The sequence below is a fragment of the Quercus suber genome, unplaced genomic scaffold (genome assembly GCF_002906115.3).
Source record: "Quercus suber isolate HL8 unplaced genomic scaffold, Cork oak 2.0 scaffold_570, whole genome shotgun sequence".
In the NCBI taxonomy this organism is placed as follows: Eukaryota; Viridiplantae; Streptophyta; class Magnoliopsida; order Fagales; family Fagaceae; genus Quercus; species Quercus suber.
Window position 1 is genome coordinate 246,062 of NW_027070015.1, and position 20,600 is coordinate 266,661.

Here is a 20,600-nt window from a genome sequence, read left to right on the forward strand (position 1 = left end):
GGAATCAAGTCAAAGGAAAGAATCCTGTAGATTATGGTTACATGCTAATGAAGGAGTGTGGAAATAGAGTTTTGACAATGCCATTAGCTCGGATTGTGTCACTCTGGAAGCAATGTCAATGCTTCTGGGAAAACTGTTCATGCTTGGAAGAACCTTCCTTCAGCATCCCCCCATTTAGGCTGAAACTAACACAAGCCCTAATGGCAGTTTAAAAAGCAGCCTCTTTGAAGCTTTCCTAGTAGTTTTTAAGGTGACTCCTGGGGGGTGATTGAAGCTATTCAAACTCGTGTGCCCAACTCTCACTGGTATATCTCTAATAATATCAGAGACAGTATGTTTTAAGTATTTTGCTGTCTGAAGTTGTGTTCATGTAAACCCTGTTTAAAATTTTATTGCCCGTAACCAGGCAGCCTCTTCCCTGACACAAGGGCACTTACCCATCTCTCTTATCCCTTCCTGCGGAGAGGATCATTGTATTTATTTTTGTTGTTAACAAAATATTTTATCAAAAACAGAATAAAAATTAAAAAAGAAGAAGAAGAAGAAGAAGAAGAAGAAGCTGGACTGAGAAAAGCGACACTGTGTGGAACACCCATCTGATGATTTTTTATTTCTATAAATAACTGAATCTGAATGAACATTTACAGTCTATTTGCTCTCATCATAAAACAGAGACGACAGATATATGTATTCTTAAGGGGTTTCCCCCTTCTACATCCAAAGGTTTTAAACCAAAGGATTTAATTCCTACTGTTCAAAATAAAATGACAATCTGCTATACAATTTACCAGCACTGGACCTGCAGATCTTCAATGAGAATTTAGCAGAAATGCACGAAATAAACCTGTTGAAACAACAGTTATTATAAACATAACTTACAAGTATAAATGACAACTGGAAATGACATACAAGCCAGTGACTTACCAACTTCAGAAAACAAATCTGCAGGTGCCAGGAGAGATTTTTCAATAGGTAATAACAGTTCTTGTGTTGTTTGCCGTAGATGCCTTGCACCAAATTCAAAACTTCCATTCCATTCCATTCCATGTGCACCAAAATGTCTCAACTTTGTTTGACTACTAATACAGAACTTGAGCTTATGCGGATCATAAGATCACTGTAAGATATGTTTTCTATGCCTAGAAAAAATTCAATCTATTAAAAAGGTCCAGTTTCTCTATTCAGAGTCGGAGTCAATAGAAAGATACAACCGCGGCCTTACAGAACGTTTTTGGCGAGGAAACGAGAAAGGGCTATCTTCTGATCTTTGTCTACTAGACTTGTCAGATTTAACATCATTCATACCAAGAAGCAAAGAAGCTGCAGCAGGAAGAAAAGAACAATCAGCCCTACAATTCTGAAGAGATTAAACAGAAAACTTGCAGAAGGCCAGGTTTCAGTGTCTCCAAAATCAAATTACTGAAACAGTGCATTCACATGCTGATGCCGCACATCAAGATTCATGAGTGGATCATTCCCTGGAACTTCCAGGCTAAAATATGGCACCACACACATGCAAATAAATAAATGAAGGAATATAAAAACCCATCTTGTCTCTAGATTCCAAACCTGGCTTCAAATCCTGAGAAAAATGTCTGGTAGAAACTTTCCGAAACTACTAGAATAATCTGTTACTATTCAAAATTCCAAGTGACGGCAATGGTGTCAAACAAAAGCATAAACACTTGCATAAAAGATCAAGCATGAAGCATTATCCAAACTGCCTATCAGGATATTGTCTCTGAAATTATAACAGAGCTATAGCAATTCAAAGTCGAAAGGGAACAAACCAGTATCAGCCAAAGAATCCAAGGCACCATCTCCAGGAGGAATTTGCTGTCTTGAATTCAATCCATTTGGAGCCGCAGACTCGCCATTACTGCCACTGGCACCACCCCCAAGCCTAAGAGAAATCCAATCCTCAGTACGAACACCATTTGATACATCAGCCTGCTCTCTCATATCAGTCTCTACTGATGCAGCTGAAGGCCTTGTGGGAAGAAATATTTGCAGCGAGGGATCATCCGCAGCAAACGCAAAGGGATTATCAACTAAACCATCATTAATGTCAGTATCAGCACGACCAACCGAAGAATCTGGGACTAGGTTAGAAGGTCCCATGGCAGTCTCTGGAGTCAATGTATAGCCATTCATAGAGGTGGAACAATTCATAGAACCATGGTGTAAATTGACTAGGCTATCTGGCACATCTGCCTCAGAACTAAATAGCTGAAAACCTGGTCCTGCATGAGTTCCAGGCTGTAATGGCCAGAGGGGCGGCATCCCAAATTCATCATCATTGGCATTAAAAAGACTCATACATCCACCAGTTCCAAGAGGATCTTCTGGATATGTTTCAGAAATTCCAGGAAAAGTCATCCCACCAGCATCAGTTCGGTTCTTCTTATAGATGGTTCCAGAAGATGCTAACATGTCATCCTCTCCCTCTGAGTCACTGAGAACAATAACTTCTGCATCCTCTACTAGTGCAGAGGGGTTTCGCCCTAATCCAAATGCGGAATCAACATTCAGAGACATGGAATCCATCTCAATCACATTGTTGTTAGAGATGTCAAAATTCACTTCAGGATCCTGATTTACACTTGGATCTTCACTTCCTGTGGCACTGCTGCTCATTGGAATAACTTTCTGTTCATGGTTTCCAAATCTCTCTTGTAATCTATTATCAGAAGACGTGTTCACATCTTCAGGTTTGCTGACTTCCCAGAAGCCATTACGATTCTTCCTTATTCCGAGTTTCAAACCGGTATGACCTTCTGAAATACCTTCCTGTTTAATCTGCTTCATCCCTTCCATTTTTGATTTAACTTCCATATCAGGGACACAAAGACTACCATCAGGAGAATGCCACTCTGCAAGTTCCCCCAGATCCCTCCGCTCACTTTCATTTTTAGTCTTTACACGCCAAGAACCATCAGGCTTCACCTCAATTTCCGTTGCATCTTCACCACAACCCCTCATCTGAAACACAATACCAGAATAAATTGTGTCAACACATCTCACCAACAATCCTATGACAACTCTAAACTCAAGAAATAACAGAAAATGTATTACCAGAGACGCAACACGATTGAAATAAGGGTCAATAATGATATTCTCCAATGCATAGTTCTTGAGACAAATGGGGCATTGCCACTGCAACCACAATCCAATGCTTCATTTAAAAAATTCACTACAAAAGGACCACCCAAAAAAGCTTAGTATTATGTATTGAAGCTTACCTTTCTAGAACGTTGATTTAATTCCACAAAAACCTCAAGATCAAAACATCCCATGTGTACACAAGGTTTGAATCTTCCTGCGACCTTCATTCTTGAACCACTCATCTACATATTAGAGTAACAAATAAACATTTTTTTTACAAGTAATAAAGATTTATAAATATCAAGGCAAGAGACACCCGAGTACACAGGGAGTATATAGGGGTATACAATCAAATACAGAAATTACATAAATAAACATAAACATGGCAAATCAGAACAATTGCTGAAACCTTGGAATCTAGCATTCAAAACAACCCTTAGCAATAACCATTCACTTCTAGGTCAATGTAGTAAAGAAAATACAACCCAATACAAGTTTAATAGTAATCAAAATATGTAGAATTATGTTCAAGTGTTTTGTATCACGAATCCCGCAGTATATTTATGTGCTACAAAAATTACCCAAAATCTGTAAAAGCCACCAAGGCATATGCCAGAGAAAGCACACATCTGCACCACATGAGGATAATAGCACCACCAAGACCATACAAGGTCAAATGATAAGACCAACAAACCACAAATGTGATTCACAACATACAGGGGTTACAATAAAATAATATAAAAAATTATGGAAAGGAAGTCAAGGGAATAAGGCTAGTTTATTGACTGGTCAAACCAGATTGTAACTGCAGATATATGATCACGATAATGTGCATTTGCAGAGAATTTGAAGCAAAGAAAATGTGGAAGGGGGAAGGAGGGGAAGCTTCCACTCTAACCAATAATCATCATATTCTACTCAATTATTTACTCATTCATTTTAGTCACATATCAAAACAATAAACAATACGAACAAATCACATGATTTTAAGTGTGCTAGTGAGATAGCATTCAGGCATACTACCACCTTGCACTTGGGTGATTATGTCTCTTCGAATTTCAACATTAAACTTTGTCAACTCCTGTACCACTACCAGTATATTAAGCATGAAGCAAAAAGTAATAAGTAATATTATATACAGAAGCTAGACATTAATTTTAACCATCCTAGGTTTTTTTACCACCAGAAATCCTAGTATACCTTTTTCATAGAGATTATAATAAAAAATAAATACACAGAGAACATGGTAGCACCCTTTCCAGGTCTCAAGGTTAATGATTATAACTCTTATAATTATTAATTACAGAATATAAACAGCAATCCATTAATTTGCCCAACCAGTTGGATTGCTTCTTTTCAGAAACTTCCACAAGAACATTTCAAAATACTTTACAAGTAATGCGGTAAGATAAAGACATCCCATATTCTGCTTGTTAAGCTTTTCATTAAACAGAAAAGAGAAAAGGTGCAATTCAAGAACTAACAACATACTAAATGCTTCCTGAGTAGTTAAATTAGCTTCTTTACACACGTGCAAGTTTTAAATGATATTCTCCAATGCATAGTTCTTGAGACAAATGGGGCATTGCCACTGCAACCACAATCCAATGCTTCATTTAAAAAATTCACTACAAAAGGACCACCCAAAAAAGCTTAGTATTATGTATTGAAGCTTACCTTTCTAGAACGTTGATTTAATTCCACAAAAACCTCAAGATCAAAACATCCCATGTGTACACAAGGTTTGAATCTTCCTGCGACCTTCATTCTTGAACCACTCATCTACATATTAGAGTAACAAATAAACATTTTTTTTACAAGTAATAAAGATTTATAAATATCAAGGCAAGAGACACCCGAGTACACAGGGAGTATATAGGGGTATACAATCAAATACAGAAATTACATAAATAAACATAAACATGGCAAATCAGAACAATTGCTGAAACCTTGGAATCTAGCATTCAAAACAACCCTTAGCAATAACCATTCACTTCTAGGTCAATGTAGTAAAGAAAATACAACCCAATACAAGTTTAATAGTAATCAAAATATGTAGAATTATGTTCAAGTGTTTTGTATCACGAATCCCGCAGTATATTTATGTGCTACAAAAATTACCCCAAATCTGTAAAAGCCACCAAGGCATATGCCAGAGAAAGCACACATCTGCACCACATGAGGATAATAGCACCACCAAGACCATACAAGGTCAAATGATAAGACCAACAAACCAGAAATGTGATTCACAACATACAGGGGTTACAATAAAATAATATAAAAAATTGTGGAAAGGAAGTCAAGGGAATAAGGCTAGTTTATTGACTGGTCAAACCAGATTGTAACTGCAGATATATGATCACGATAATGTGCATTTGCAGAGAATTTGAAGCAAATAAAATGTGGAAGGGGGAAGGAGGGGAAGCTTCCACTCTAACCAATAATCATCATATTCTACTCAATTATTTACTCATTCATTTTAGTCACATATCAAAACAATAAACAATACGAACAAATCACATGATTTTAAGTGTGCTAGTGAGATGGCATTCAGGCATACTACCACCTTGCACTTGGGTGATTATGTCTCTTCGAATTTCAACATTAAACTTTGTCAACTCCTGTACCACTACCCGTATATTAAGCATGAAGCAAGAAGTAATAAGTAATATTATATACAGAAGCTAGACATTAATTTTAACCATCCTAGGTTTTTTTACCACCAGAAATCCTAGTATACCTTTTTCATAGAGATTATAATAAAAAATAAATACACAGAGAACATGGTAGCACCCTTTCCAGGTCTCAAGGTTAATGATTATAACTCTTATAATTATTAATTACAGAATATAAACAGCAATCCATTAATTTGCCCAACCAGTTGGATTGCTTCTTTTCAGAAACTTCCACAAGAACATTTCAAAATACTTTACAAGTAATGCGGTAAGATAAAGACATCCCATATTCTGCTTGTTAAGCTTTTCATTAAACAGAAAAGAGAAAAGGTGCAATTCAAGAACTAACAACATACTAAATGCTTCCTGAGTAGTTAAATTAGCTTCTTTACACACGTGCAAGTTTTAGCCCCCAGGGCAGTGGGAATGGAAGATTCAAACTAGTGACCTGCTTAAAGAGGCATGATCCCCAACTGATTGTGCTACCCCTTCAGGTTGAGTAGTTAAAATTAACTTAAAAGCAGACAGATTACCAGTTTTATAAAAGAAAGGCAGGTAAATTAAAAATATATATATTTATATATTAAACACTGTATAGCTACATCAAGATTAATTATGTTTCTAGTGTGAAGTAAACTACCTTTTTTTTTATAAGTACGTAGTGCATAACTACATGCCTAAAATAAAGAAAATATTTGTAATTCACAAATTTTGAAGTGGACTTACAGGACAACGTAGATTGACACCAAAATAATCTGCAACAACTTCTATATCACTGTCGCTATCAGCATTATCTGTCGTAGTTCCACCACCGATACAACGACAAACACGAGCAAGAGCGTCTTCGAGATGCTCACCATCAGACTCTTTGGGAATTAAGTTGAGAATCTGGATGTCAAAGAAAAATCAACACCTCAGATGATAACCAAGGAATTGGTGGGTCAATTAACAGTGACACGAAGGTTAGCAATAACTCTTGAGTTCTTAATATGAGTTCTTTTAATCTCTTTTTTTTCTTTGAATCAAAACCCAAATTTTCCCACCTGGTGTTATCAATTTAAAAATTCAACAGAATGTAAAACTTACAGCTGAATTATTCAGACATCAATTCAGCCAAACATGTCATGAAAATTATTTAGTGCACATATTTATTATGATGCAAATACTGAAGTCAAAATTTATATCAAATAAAACCATTCAAAGTATATCCCAAAACTACAAGTGCCATTCCTCAGGCATTATAGTGTTGCAATTAACTTGATCTATGGGCACAAGTTACAAAAGAATAACATAACAATACGATAATGAAGACATAAACAAACTAATCACAACAAAATAACACCAGCACTAGTTCCAGTCTCCCAGAGCACTAACCAGGTAAGAGATAATCATAAGCCAAAGGCTATACACCCTAAATGTGAATCACTGATTCAAAGTTTGGTAATGCCAAATTAAGAAGCACGGCGTGTCTGCCACACCGAGAACATGGCTGGGGCAGTTGTGACATCTTCCCAGAACGGCCATGCAAAAGTTGACAGAAAAAAAGAGGCTAAAAATCTGAGCCGCAATCAAGAGTGAAAACGCTTCCACTCTCTTTCTTGTGTCCCAGATCAGATCGAACTATCTCGTCTTCTCTCTCTCGCTCTCATGATCTGCTCTAGTGCTCATTCTCTGACTTATCTTAACTCCGGTGACTCAAATTGGTGGTTATCAGCACTACTGGAAGTACAATTGCTTGCTCTTTCTCTCTACTGGCTAAATATGGTAGCATTTTGACCCTTTTTCTCTCAGCCATGAAAAAGCATTTTTGTTAGGATTTTTTTCCCTCCTCTTTTATGTGCAACTTTGGGGAATGACACTACGTTTGGGGCTTTGGGCCTCTCTCTGGCTCTCTGCAGGTTTGCTTTTTTTCTTTTTTTCTTTTTTTACGATATTGTTAAAACTTAAAAAATAGTCAAATTTGTTTGATTATTATTACTCTGTTGCAGGTTGCATTGATAAACAGGGCAGTGGAAGAGTTGATGGCATTTTTTTTCAATTAGGGTCTATTTGGATACCGCTTATTGCTGAAAACTGAAAACTAAAAATACTGTAGCAAAATAATTTTTAAATGTGTGAATAATGTCATAGGACCTAGTTTTAAAGAAAACTTTGCTGAAATTTGTACTTGCAGGTCCCATGAACAGTACACAAGACCCACAGAAAAAACGCAGACGCACATTTTCAGTGGAATCCAAACCCAGCCTTATTGTTTTTAGTAGAGAACTTAATCACTTTTTTTTTTAATTATTTTTTTTGCTTGAAATATTTTTATAGTTATTTTTTAAACATAAAATATATTAATTACACCTAAAATACATATTAATCAATTAATTAATTGCCATGTTTCCACTATGTCATGTCATATTTTTCCAAGAATTTGTGTTTTGTGTCGTGCTTCTTAGATGCCAAGAGCAACAGTAACTATTCTACAAATATCTACGGCTACCAGAATTAAATGACAAAAAAAGAGATTGTCTTGCCTTTTTTTTTTTTTTTTCAAGTAATTTTCTCACTTCAATTTGCATCACTTGGTTCCCGCGTGATCAAATGCTTGGTAATATAAATGTTGGATTGAAATGAGAAATAAAGAAGAAAGCAAGCAAACCAGAATTTCACCAATCCTATTGTAAATAATATGTAATAAAACCCCATGTCATGTCCTATTTTTTAAAGAATTGCCATGTCTTTGTAGTGTTTTTCTGTGCTTCTAACATGCCAAAAGTATCAGTAATTATTCAAAAAATACTTATGGCTACAAGAATTGAAAGACAGACAAAATGATTGTCTTGCCTTTTCCTTTTTTAAGTAAATTTTCTCACTTTAATTTGCATCAATTGGTTCCCACATGATCAAATGCTCGCTAATATAAACAAAGCCCATTATAGCAAGAAATGGAGAAGAAAGCAAGCAAACAAGAGTCTGATGATGAATAAAAAGGTAATACAACCCCTTTCCCCCCTCATCAAACACTAATAAATCAGGTGCTTGATAAAGATTAATGATCAATGCATCATATGTGTGATTCCTAAATCAAAAGAAGTAGGCATCACAGTTTACTTTCATTTCAAGACAAAGGGCCATGAAGTTTCCCAGCACATTGTTCCATTTAAAAATCCATCCTTGAAGTTCCATAAAAACAGCATTTTAGAGGACAGCATACCAATTTCCCTTCCCATTACCAAAAGGCATAACTAAAGAAACTACAACTTTTATAACTAAGAAAACTCTTCCAAGTTGAATTAAAGCAAAAATCAGAGCTACCTGCTGAACACTGCGGCGCTTTACAATTCGAACACCTACGCAGAAAATGCGAGCATCACTTCCTGTTAAGCAAATCTTATTAATTCCGTCTTTCGTATATGGTGTGATCTGAGAAAACAAAAGTAAACTAATAAACTAAATGAACAACTTAGAATTTATTAATAAATAAATAAAACCCAATAATTGTATGAAATATGTAGAAATAGTGATTTGATAAGCAATCACACACAGAAATCTGGCATATAAAAATAAATAAATGGGTGCACACACAAATATCAAGTTGGACCATAATAAAGACATTGATAAATACAAGAAAAGGTTAGTATTTAAGCAGGGGAAGAAACTCACAATTGGACCATCATCACGACCACTAGCCCCAAGCAGTTGGGAGCCAGGTCTATTAATCGTACGAACAGGCATACCTGTAAGTTATATAAGACATGAGCAAAAGTTTTGCTTTAGACAGCCTAAAAGCATGATCATACAAAAGCATATCATTTGCCTTAATCACCATACCATTAACCTGCAGATCTGCAAATTGTGGCCACTGCATCCTAAATGGAACTTTGTCATTCAAGAGCATACACCAGGCCTAAAAAACAATATCAATATGCACAAATCAACAAATCTACAACTGAATCAGTTGTAAGTTCACTATAAATCATTCTATACACTAATTGCAAGATACTAACCGACCTGAACATCATATTCTTGTTTCGACAGTAAGTCCCTGTCCGCCCTTGAGAGTTGAAATGTTTTCTCCATACTTTGCAAAGGGTTCGTACTGGACAAGACAAAATGTTATTAAAAAAAAAAAACACACACCCACATATAAAAATAAAGTTTTTAGATCAATAATTGACCAAACACATTTACTCTCTCTCTCTCTCTCTCTCTCTCTCTCTCAAAACAGTTACATGAAAATTTCCACTCTACTTACAAACCATTAATAACAGAAAGGATAAAAAGTGAGATCCATTGTCAGCATAAAGGAAAAAACACGACAAACTCACCCATCAGTTGGAACACTAGTCGTAATCAACTTCACAGGATATAAAGGATGTGCTATCGTAACCCAAAATCTGTACAGAAATTAAAAAAAAAAATCACAAATATACAAAACTAGAGCTCCCAAAAGTTCATAAAAAGTAAGTTATATAACACGGAGGAAGAGGGGCAAATATATATATATATATATATGCACCATAACAACTTATAGCATGATTAGGAGATGGCTCCTCAATCAAATGAATTATACCAAAAAGAAAAATATAAAACCAGATAAAAGCTTCAAAATGACAGAAATCCTCATCAAAGGTTGCAGATACATTTTTGACACATTATGCTGCAGTCGACAATAAGTACAAACAAGGTCGGGAATCACTGTACCTAAAAATAAAATCTCAAGCCTAGTATGAAGTATCTCAACAGCTCCACTTCTAAATCATGCCATCTTCAAAATTAATACCCTATTCCTAATTTAACATTTTCTTCATACAATTTGTTAACTAAAATGTCATCATATCTTCTTCATCCATATCATATACCTATTTAACATTTTTGTTAATTTACACAACAGAAGAACTTCGCATTGTGTAATTAAATGATAGGTACTAAGTTCCCTGCTTCCAACTATCTTTTCCTAATATCAAGTAGGGAATCAAGCCAATGACAGATGTCATAAACAAAAATCATTCCAACCCCAAAGGCATGTATAAAATTTAAACAAATCTATCATTTTTAGCATGCAGCTAATGTGAGTGGAGACAAGTACACATACAGCCAAACCAACTTCTTTTTTTAAAGTAAAGAAAAAGCCAGGAGCACAAGAAGAAAAGATGGTGGCAACAGGACATCATATAAATATTTTATCATTTCGACTAACTTTAAATTCAAATAACTCCACATCATTTTAAGGCCACCTACAGGAATCAAACTTGCCAGTCAGCTTTAACTAGAGTAATGTTATCTAGTAAATCATCAGCCATTTTCAACATCTTCTTCAATCATGCATAACAGCACCTAAAGCCATCATATAAACTCAATTTCATCAACAAATAAGCACTTGGGCACTTCGTCCATCGCACTGAAATATTTTAAACAATATTTGGATGGCCTAATTTATGTATTAACTGTAAAATCTGGTCCAAAGGTTTTTTCCCCCGTTGATATAGTAATGACCTCTTCCTCATAAACCTTTGGCTCCAACCAAAAGACCAAGAGAGTTACTGCATCAGAGCATCCCTATTGAGCCAATGTCTCATCCAGTTTTTAGGTCCACACAAGAAAGTTGATTTTGTTATATCTCCAAAAATATTGAAAGTTTTAATTTTAGAGTAATTTCACAAATCAAATAGAAATTGTCCTGAGAATCATTTAAAACATGTCCCTATGTTCTTAATATGCATGCCAAATTTCATGACAATTGGATGTTATTTACCATTCAATCCATAAACTCATTTTTATGTATAATTTCAATATAGAAAGACTAGAAATTTAAACATTTTATAAATGAGATAGCTATTGATTTCTAATCATGTTGAAACTTTGAAAGCATGTAGGTTATAAGAAAGAACATGCACTCCAACAGTGTATTTTACAAAATTAGAATGGTGTAACATTGCTTCAAGTTACACCAAGTGTAACTTGAACCGTTGCACTGCTTGTCTTTAAGTTCTTAATACGCATGCCCGATTTCATGCCAATGGGATGTCATTTACTATTCCATCTATAAACTCTTTTTTACATATATTTTGAATATACAAAGACTTGAAATATAAACAATTTATAGACAAGATAGTCATTGATCTCTGATCATCTTGAAATTTTGCAAGTTGGGGTTTATAAAAAGAACATATGATCAAACGGTGGATTGATCAAAAATTTGCATCCAATAAAAAAAACATTAAGTAGTGTAATATTAATTAAAGTTACACTAGGTATAACTTGAACCAATCCTTTAAATTTTTTTTATCAGTAATGCAAATTCTTATTGATATCAAAAAATAGTCACCCAACTTTACTGGGAGTATATAGCTGGGGACCAAACAATCAATCACACAATCCTACATATACAGATGAAACTCCTCAAAAATTACACCCTAAAAGAAAGCAGATAAAGAACCCCTTCCAACAAAAATAGCAAAAAAGACCCAAAAAAGTGAGGCTAAAAGACTGCCAACAGGTACAGTACCAAACCAAAATAGCCATATCAAAAAACATAATAAATAAAACAGTAATGGCATGCCCACATGCAGTTCAGAAAACAAAATAGAACATGAGATACGTACGGGTCAGCTCGACTGAGTCGACAGATTTCACAATAAAATTTGTCGGGGACTGGGGGGATGCCTTCCATAGGTTTTTCTGGAATTATAACACAACCGATATGTTGCCACACGTTGCACCTAGAATCCTCACACTGCAAAGTAAAACAGGGACACAATGCATTGCCAATCAATTGAATGTCTTAGAAGCAATTGCAACTTATTTGATTACCAATATATCAGAATGAATGGCACTGCACATCCATAGAATTAATTACAATCCAAGTGTCTAGAGAGAGAGAAAAAGCATCAACTATTAACTATACCTTAATTATTGACTCTATATCCAATGAATTCCCACAAAGACATCGAACCTTTGCCTCTGGTTGGAAGTGTTCGTCAATTTCCCCTTTAACTTTCACATTACTACTATCTGACACGCCTGGTGCCTTGGATGCTAAATCAGTAGCCCCAGATACCTGCATTTTTCTGGGAATACAAAAGATGCATGTATGTCAAAGAGGGGAAAGAGGCAAAAGAAAGGAGTTAAAGCATGCTATTTGAGCAGACAAGGTATTATTAAACATAGAAGTACAACTAAATAGTAAGTAGAGGTATTAGAAAGCCAATATGTAGCATTACCATCAACTAGGAAGCACGGACACGGATACGGGTATGGTACCGATACAGGTACGACACGGCAATTTTTGAAACATTAGGACACAGGTACAGCGGGGATACGTATATTAATTAATTATATATATAAATATTTTTTTTCAAAGCTTATAAATTTTCTTTTATAACAAAATATATTTTTTTTTAAATAATTAAAAGTTCTTTTAGAAGCATATTAAAGCCTAGCCAATTATATTATATACACATGTTTCTACTGTCTACCTAGATAATGAAAACGAATTGTAAAAAGTTAACTACCTGGCTTGATAGGTGGTGGACTTTAACTCATAAAAGAGAAAAATTTAAAAAGAAGCACCTATTTACACATCTTTTGTTCACGTGGATGGCTGGAGATAAAATAGCTTTTCATGTGTAACAATGTGAGGCAAACAAAACAATAAAAAGGTACACACGAACAAAATAAGGAAAAAGAGCAAAGAGGGAAACTGTAAAGAGAAAATTAGATCTAAGAGCTGAAGAAGAAGAGATCAGTGTGGGAGGAGAAGGAAGAGAAGAAGATCGGCGTGAGAGGAGGAAGAAGAAGAAGATCGGCAGGGGAGATCAGCGTGAGAGGAAGAAGTGGGAGGACATTGGCATGAGAGGTAGTGTGTTTCAGCTATTTTAATTTTGGGCACAGGCCATGTTCCAACCGTGTACGACATGCATGCAGCCGTGCCCAACGCGTTTCCCGTGTCCTATACATGTTGGACACGGGCACAGCAGCCCAAATGCCGTGTCCGTGCTTTCCAGACCATCAATAACATTGCCAATCAAATAATGGAAGAAATATATTAACAGAAGGCAAACCTATATGTGTCATCCACTAGTTTTGCCACTCGTTCCTTATCAACAGGATTTTTCTTGGTCCACATTTTGTTGGGTCCTGTCACATTTGGGAATAATAAAACTAAAGTACAAAATCTGAAGTAAGAAGCACTCACAAGAGCTAACAAGATTACTAAATATTCCTAAGCATTACAGATAGACACGTGTATTCAACTCCCCCACCACCAAGCAAAATGACACATCCACATTAATGGAAAAGAATGGTAAAAAAATAACTTGAATATATGGCATCAATGGAAAAGAATAACTAAGTTTGTTCAAAGAATTAACAGACGCTTAAAATACAAACAAATACTTCCTCGGTCCTACTTTGTTTGTCCAGTTTAGAAAAGCTAACTTGTATAGAGAAAATTATTTAATGTATAACTTTTCAAAATTGCCCCTAACTTCAAGAATTTTTTTTACTGGAGAGTTACACACACACACTCAATGGGTCTTTTTAACCCACGACCCCAGCCAGTCACCCTCCATCCCATTATTATGGGAGAAGGAAGTGAGTTGAGCTATAGCTCATTGGCTATAAACTTTCTAGAAATTAATCCTTAATAAATCAAGGGTACATTGGGGATTTAGTAAATTAATGGCTGTTAACTTATAAAACTGGACACATTTTGGGACAGCCAAAAATGGACTCTAGGACAAACAAAATGGGATAGGGGGAGTACTAAGTCCAAAAAAAAGGTTCGCCTTTACATGTAATAAGATCCTTTGAGAAATCACAACTCCTTAACTACAAACTATTCTTTCAAATAAGATTTGAATTCAACATCTTCAGATTCTATGATACTAGAATCATAGGGCTTATCAGTTTCCATGTTGGTAAGAAGATTCTAATGGAAATGGAGAGCAGGACCTACTATAATACCACAGGCAGCAACCCATGAAAGAGGAGGAGAGAAGGGGGGGGGGGGAGTGACACAACTAGGAAAATAACATGAAATTTAAAGTAGCAACTACACTCGATTTAAACATTTGAATTCGCAAAGAAATAATGGAAGAAGGCTTTTACCTTGTTCATCAGAGAGGAGGGCTAAAATCCGATCAACAAGATCCTACATCCAATATTCATAAACAATTCAAGTATTTCATTCCATATAATTTAGAAATATAAAAGATAGTGTATAAAAAATTCATTGCGATTCACAGGCTCATAAATGGATAAATAATGAATCAGCCAAATTTGGGCTAAATTTTTTGCAAGTTTTATATCATCTCTGCAGAAAGTCCAGCCAGTCATACCCACTTGAATACAAAAATGAAAGGAGATTACACAGATGATGGAAACTATTCATCTTGACTTTTGCAAAACTCAAGCAATCCAAGCTCAGATTGGCAGTGCAAATGCCATAACAGGGAACAATGAGAAAGAGACAGATTCCAAATAAATCAAGCATACTATAAGGTGCAAAAAGATACTATTAAAATCATTGATAACCGGGTACTGCAGCCAGAAGCATCACCTTAATAAATTGTGACAAAATTTAAACAGAGAGAAAGGGAATAGAGAACAGTGAAATCCTCGACAAAGGAATTCATATATATAGCAATTATAAGCTATAGAATGTGAAAGCACAGTTAGATGAGATCCAACACTCCGGGCAGCTGCATTTTTCTTTTTACACAGCCATATTTGCACTTAAGATAATGATGCCAGTAGCAACAAAAGCAATAATTCTGGCATCTCACCTGCTTCTTCCCCTGCTTTGAAAGACATAATTGAGTGAGGACATCCTTGAGCTCTTTTATTCGGAAATAAGCTAATTTGTCCTACAAGCAGAAACAGGAACTTGACATAAAAATACTCAAATAGATAAACGTCAACCAACAATCTTAAAAATACAGGATCAAGAAAGTTTAACTGAACTCAAAAAAATACATGCTCCCTCCTTTACAGAATTAAGGTTGAGTATATTTAAAGCTCCATATAGTGAAATCTCAACAAATTCCAGATGATCTAATCAGTTTCCAGATATCTTCTTTACTACACTGCGTTTATGTGCTTTGAAAAGTATGCACTTTGATTTAAAAGATATAAATCCATAAAGAAAACAGATAATCACCTCCACGAATTGCTCATTAAGGGTACCAGGTATGAGAAGGGGAGAACGAGATTAACCTGGCACCAACCTATATTCTATACACATCAAATCACCTTCTTTGGTGAGCAATACAGCAACAACAACCAAGCCTTCGTCTCATAATTTTTGAAGTCAGCTATGGATCCTCGAGAGACTAGTAAGTGTTAAGCACATGTATTTTGTTCCGTCATTCTATTCATATCTCCTTTAGTGAACAGCATAGTAAATAAAAAGATAAAAACATTTATATCAATTTATCGACTCAAACAACATTTCCCGATGTTTTGCTTAGCTTGAAACAAGAATACAAAGTAAATAAGCTCCTTTCTTTTTACGGATACTTCCATACACAGCTCTCTCCAGTCTCCCCACCATTTACTCATGGGGGAGGAGACGCCATTTAGTCCAACAACAACTACCATGAAGTATCCTATAGTTAACAACAAACGAGTTTATACAAATTCAAAATTGGAATTCATCAAAAAAAAAAAAAAAAGCAAATCGCTGCATGTATTGCTCGGGACACATCTTGAAATGAATGGAGGTTGCAGCAGTTGCATCGAAAACATACACCAGCTGTGCAACAATTTACCTCAAAAGTAACAGTTGATTTACTTTCTTTTCGTACCTAGCAGCATCCACTTTATAGTAACCAACTAGCAATACTAACAAAAGTTATAACAAACAAGTAGTAGCAATCGAAGCCATTTGAGTTTGCATCATCAAATATATCAATATCCAAACCAAGCACAACAATACCATGGCATTAACTACTCAGCTGAATTCAACACATCATGTAAGCCGCACGATCGGGCGGCGTAAATTCCATCTCAACAGTAATCATATTAACAAACAGTATGAATTTACAAACTAACACGAACATAAACAAACAGTAAAATTTAAAAGTTCAAACTAAACACAGTGAAAAAAATAAAATATATAAAAATTAAAAATAGAAAAAGTAGCTAAATACCTTGCAACTAGCTACCAAATCCATTTTTCTTAACCCCAAAAAATTAAAGCCTGTAGTCGAAACAAACGGATTACCAGTCAGCAAACCGACAAAAACCGACCTCATAGTGCTCCGAAAACAACCATCGATCTAATCAAAAAAATCAAAATTATACACAAAAAAAATCAATCGAATTTTATATATATATGTATAAAAAAAAATTATTAAAAAAAAAAAAAAAAAAAAACAACAACAACAACAAACTAATCAAAGGAAATTTAGAATAGAAAATCAAAACCCTAAGTGAAAAAATTTTGAGAATCGATTGGAATCTTACGAAGAAATTGAAGGCAGATTGGAAAGAATTTAGGGATTTGGGAAACTCACGCCGACTTTTTTTTTTTTTTCTCTTTCTTCCCAATCGTACTCTCTCTGACCTGTTTGCGTTTTGCGTATTGCGTTTCTTTTTTGACCGATGACCCAACCAGAAAACAAAATCCCCCAATTACTTACTTCAAAGTTCGGACCTATCGACGATTATCCAATCCGGTTTTTTCAACGAGGACAAGTCCGGGTTCGGCTTCGGTGCGCTCACGTGTAAAGATAATGCGGCACGCGCGCTTTTGCTCCAAGGAATTATCGGGTGCGGGATAGGGGTGTTTTTCTCTCCGTGGTCTTGGCAGTTATGATTTTGCCACGTAGGCAGTCTAGATAAGAAAGAGGAATCGGACGGCTCGGAAGATTTTGCATTTTTTTAATTTTTTTTGACCTCTTTATTCGTGGGAATCGAATTAAGTACTTTAATTAATGTGGGGTTATAATGTTAGGTATTGACGTGGCATGATCATAGAGGCGGAGTGAAAGTCCACCACGAGTGGGTCCAACAGAAAAAAAAAAAGGGGTGAATATCAAAGCAACCTAAACAAGAGAAGATGGACGGAAATTGCAAATGCATCCCCCCCTAGACACGCACGCAGTGAGACAGTACACGAACCACTTTTCATAGAGTCACCTTTTTTCTTTTTTCTTTTTTTCTTTCTTTCTTTTTTGAATAAATATACCACAGTCGGTACGCTACGCTGACATTTGTCCATTTTTTTGTTTTTATCCCAATAATGGGTAATTTAAAAAAAAAAAAACCTTTGAATTTTTTTTCCCATCTTCGAAATGTTAAAAGGGTTCAGTTAATATATACTCTTAGAATATATATTAACAAATTCATTTTTAAAAAATTTTACTGAGAGTTGAAAAAATTATCAAAATTTTTTCTATTTTCGATAAATTTTTTTCAAAATTAATTTACTATTCTGTGCCCTTAAGACACACATTAATAAAATCTATGTTAAAAAGTTCATTTCGCATTCTTAGGTGTGTGGTGTGTGTCCTTTTTTTTTCTTTTTTGCTAATCTTTTAGGAGTGTGTTTGGTTTGGGTTACTTGTTGGAGATGAGAAAATAAGAGTGATTTGTGTGTTTAGTTAGAAGGGATAGAGATAATTTTGGTAGATCACATGTATTTTCTCCTCCATTCCACCATTAGAGTTAATTTTGGAATCTTTCTAAACTGTGAAGAAAATAGGGGAGGGAGAAAGGCTTAAATAGAAATTTACCCATTTGCCCCTCTCCTCCCTCCCACACAGTATTTTTCCTTTTTTATAAAGTTATGTTTAATATTTTTTCCTAAATATTAGTTTTTTTCAAACTTTTTTTATATGTAATAAATAAGTGAGAGTAAATTTATACAAATTATATTTTCTATTATCTCATTTTTCTTCTAAACCAAACAACAACAAAAAAAAATTTCATCTTCCCAACCAAACACACATGAACGAAAACTAAATATTTTATATCCCTCAATTTTTCCACCCACAACCAAACAAAGCTTAAACTATTAGTAATACACTTATCAATTTTCAATTTCAAATTTTCATTTTTCATCCATAAACTATTTTAATTTTTTTTTTTTGGTCCTTAAATTATTGACTTTTTTAAACAAGTTTAGGGAACAAACTTTAAAAAGTTAAAAAATAAAAATTGAAATTCATATAACTTTTAAGGACAACAAAAATATTTAGTCTCTTTTCTTTTTTATAATTAGATAATTTGTAGGGACATGAGGGTATTTGAACCTTAATCATTTTTTATTGAAAATACCGAGAAGTGAGTTACAAGTCTCTTAATCTTACATAATATAACTTCTTTACCTCTTATATTGTCCCTTATAACAAATTATGGTTTTTTTTTTCAAGTACTAACATTTTGTAGTTGGAAGTAATATATATGACGTCAGGGTAAAATTTAAGTATGGTATCTTAGGTGTTGTACATTAGGTTCTCAAAATTTTATAGAGTTTCAACTTTCAACCTATGATATCAGCTTCTAATGATTGCTCTATTTATCATCAAATGAATACACCAATCACTTTTTAGTATAGGTGGAGATTGAACCCTAAATATCTTATTCAATTATCGAAAATTTTACCATTTGAGCTAACAAGAACCCAATGGTTCTCAGATTGAATTCAAACACCTAGTTACATTAAATTTAATTTTCATTAGAAAGAAAACACTATTTGTGTTTTATTGGTCATTGCAACTAACAACTAGTTAGGGAGGAATGAATAAAATTGAATGAAAATTGTAGGGTCTCATTTTACAGCTTAAGCCCAAATGGTATGAAATATTGGCCCAATGAGCCCAATACAATAAATTTGTAGAGAGTGGGTCAAAGAACTAGACACTTTATTACTTTAACAACACCTAGTATGAATTTAGAAAATGATCAAGCAAAAATTTGAACACATAGGACTGAATGAATTCATTGTCCGAGGAGGCAAATTTGTGATATAAACCAACAGAATTGATTACAAGTGCAACTTTTATTACTACAATGTCTCTTCTCTAGTTTTTTCTGATCCCCCTTCTCATGGGAGATCTTTCACAATATATAGTTCCTTTCAAACAATTTTAATCCTACACTTGTTAATCATCTAAATCTTTACTTGAGTGTATGTCCCATCAAATACCTTTTCTGACTTTCTGTGAGTTGTGGTAGTTGAGATTGCATTGTTCAGGGGTCTTCTCCACATAAATGCGGCCAGAAAAGTAGCTGCAATGCATTTAATGCGGTAGTAGCAGCTTTTCCTTTAGATATTTATGAGTTCTTATCGCTTCTGTACGTACATGAGGCTCATCCTTATCGTGGAAATCTCATAAAAGGTTACCTAGATTGCTGAAATACAGATTCAATCAATATCCATCATATCTGAAGAGGAGTTCCTCCTCGAACTATCTTCCTCTGTTCCTTCTTATGTGACTCTAAACTTAGGGTCTCTCTCAATTACTTACCCCTCCTCGGACATGCCCATGTCCCCAGATAAGGCCTAAAGCCCAATATACAAATTTAAGCCTCTATCCCTACAATAACCCTTTAAAATTCCAGTTTTTTCCTCGCATTTGAAGAGAAAAAGTGGGGTTTTGATTTGTTTCAAATTCAAGGGTTTAGGAATATCAAAATCCCTGAGTTTACACGTGTGGGAGTATGGTTTTATGGGCTTCATAATTGCTACTGACGCTTTGGAATCCGTGAGGCGTCATTAATTGCTTTAGGCGGCGTTGTGTCCCTTACATCTAATGGTGAGGCATTAATCTTATGGTTGATATTTTTCCTCAAGGTTTGGCGAGATAACTCCCACTCATTTTT

General features: G+C 34.9%; 1 protein-coding gene across 1 annotated transcript; it reads right to left on the reverse strand.

The window, feature by feature from the left end:
- Positions 1 to 582: 582 nt before the first annotated feature.
- On the reverse strand, positions 583 to 17,409 carry LOC112007217 (E3 SUMO-protein ligase SIZ1). The gene is made up of 18 exons (XM_065764571.1): positions 17,238 to 17,409; positions 16,922 to 17,050; positions 15,557 to 15,637; positions 14,880 to 14,922; positions 13,832 to 13,907; positions 12,676 to 12,838; positions 12,374 to 12,504; positions 10,097 to 10,165; positions 9,780 to 9,867; positions 9,600 to 9,675; positions 9,432 to 9,505; positions 9,084 to 9,191; positions 6,507 to 6,668; positions 4,783 to 4,887; positions 3,076 to 3,156; positions 1,791 to 2,982; positions 925 to 1,320; positions 583 to 844 (listed from the first exon to the last, which is right to left on the reverse strand). The coding sequence occupies exons 2-17, from the start codon at positions 17,024 to 17,026 to the stop codon at positions 1,178 to 1,180; spliced, it is 2,697 nt and encodes an 898-aa protein (XP_065620643.1). The 5' UTR covers positions 17,027 to 17,050; positions 17,238 to 17,409; the 3' UTR covers positions 583 to 844; positions 925 to 1,177.
- Positions 17,410 to 20,600: the final 3,191 nt, after the last annotated feature.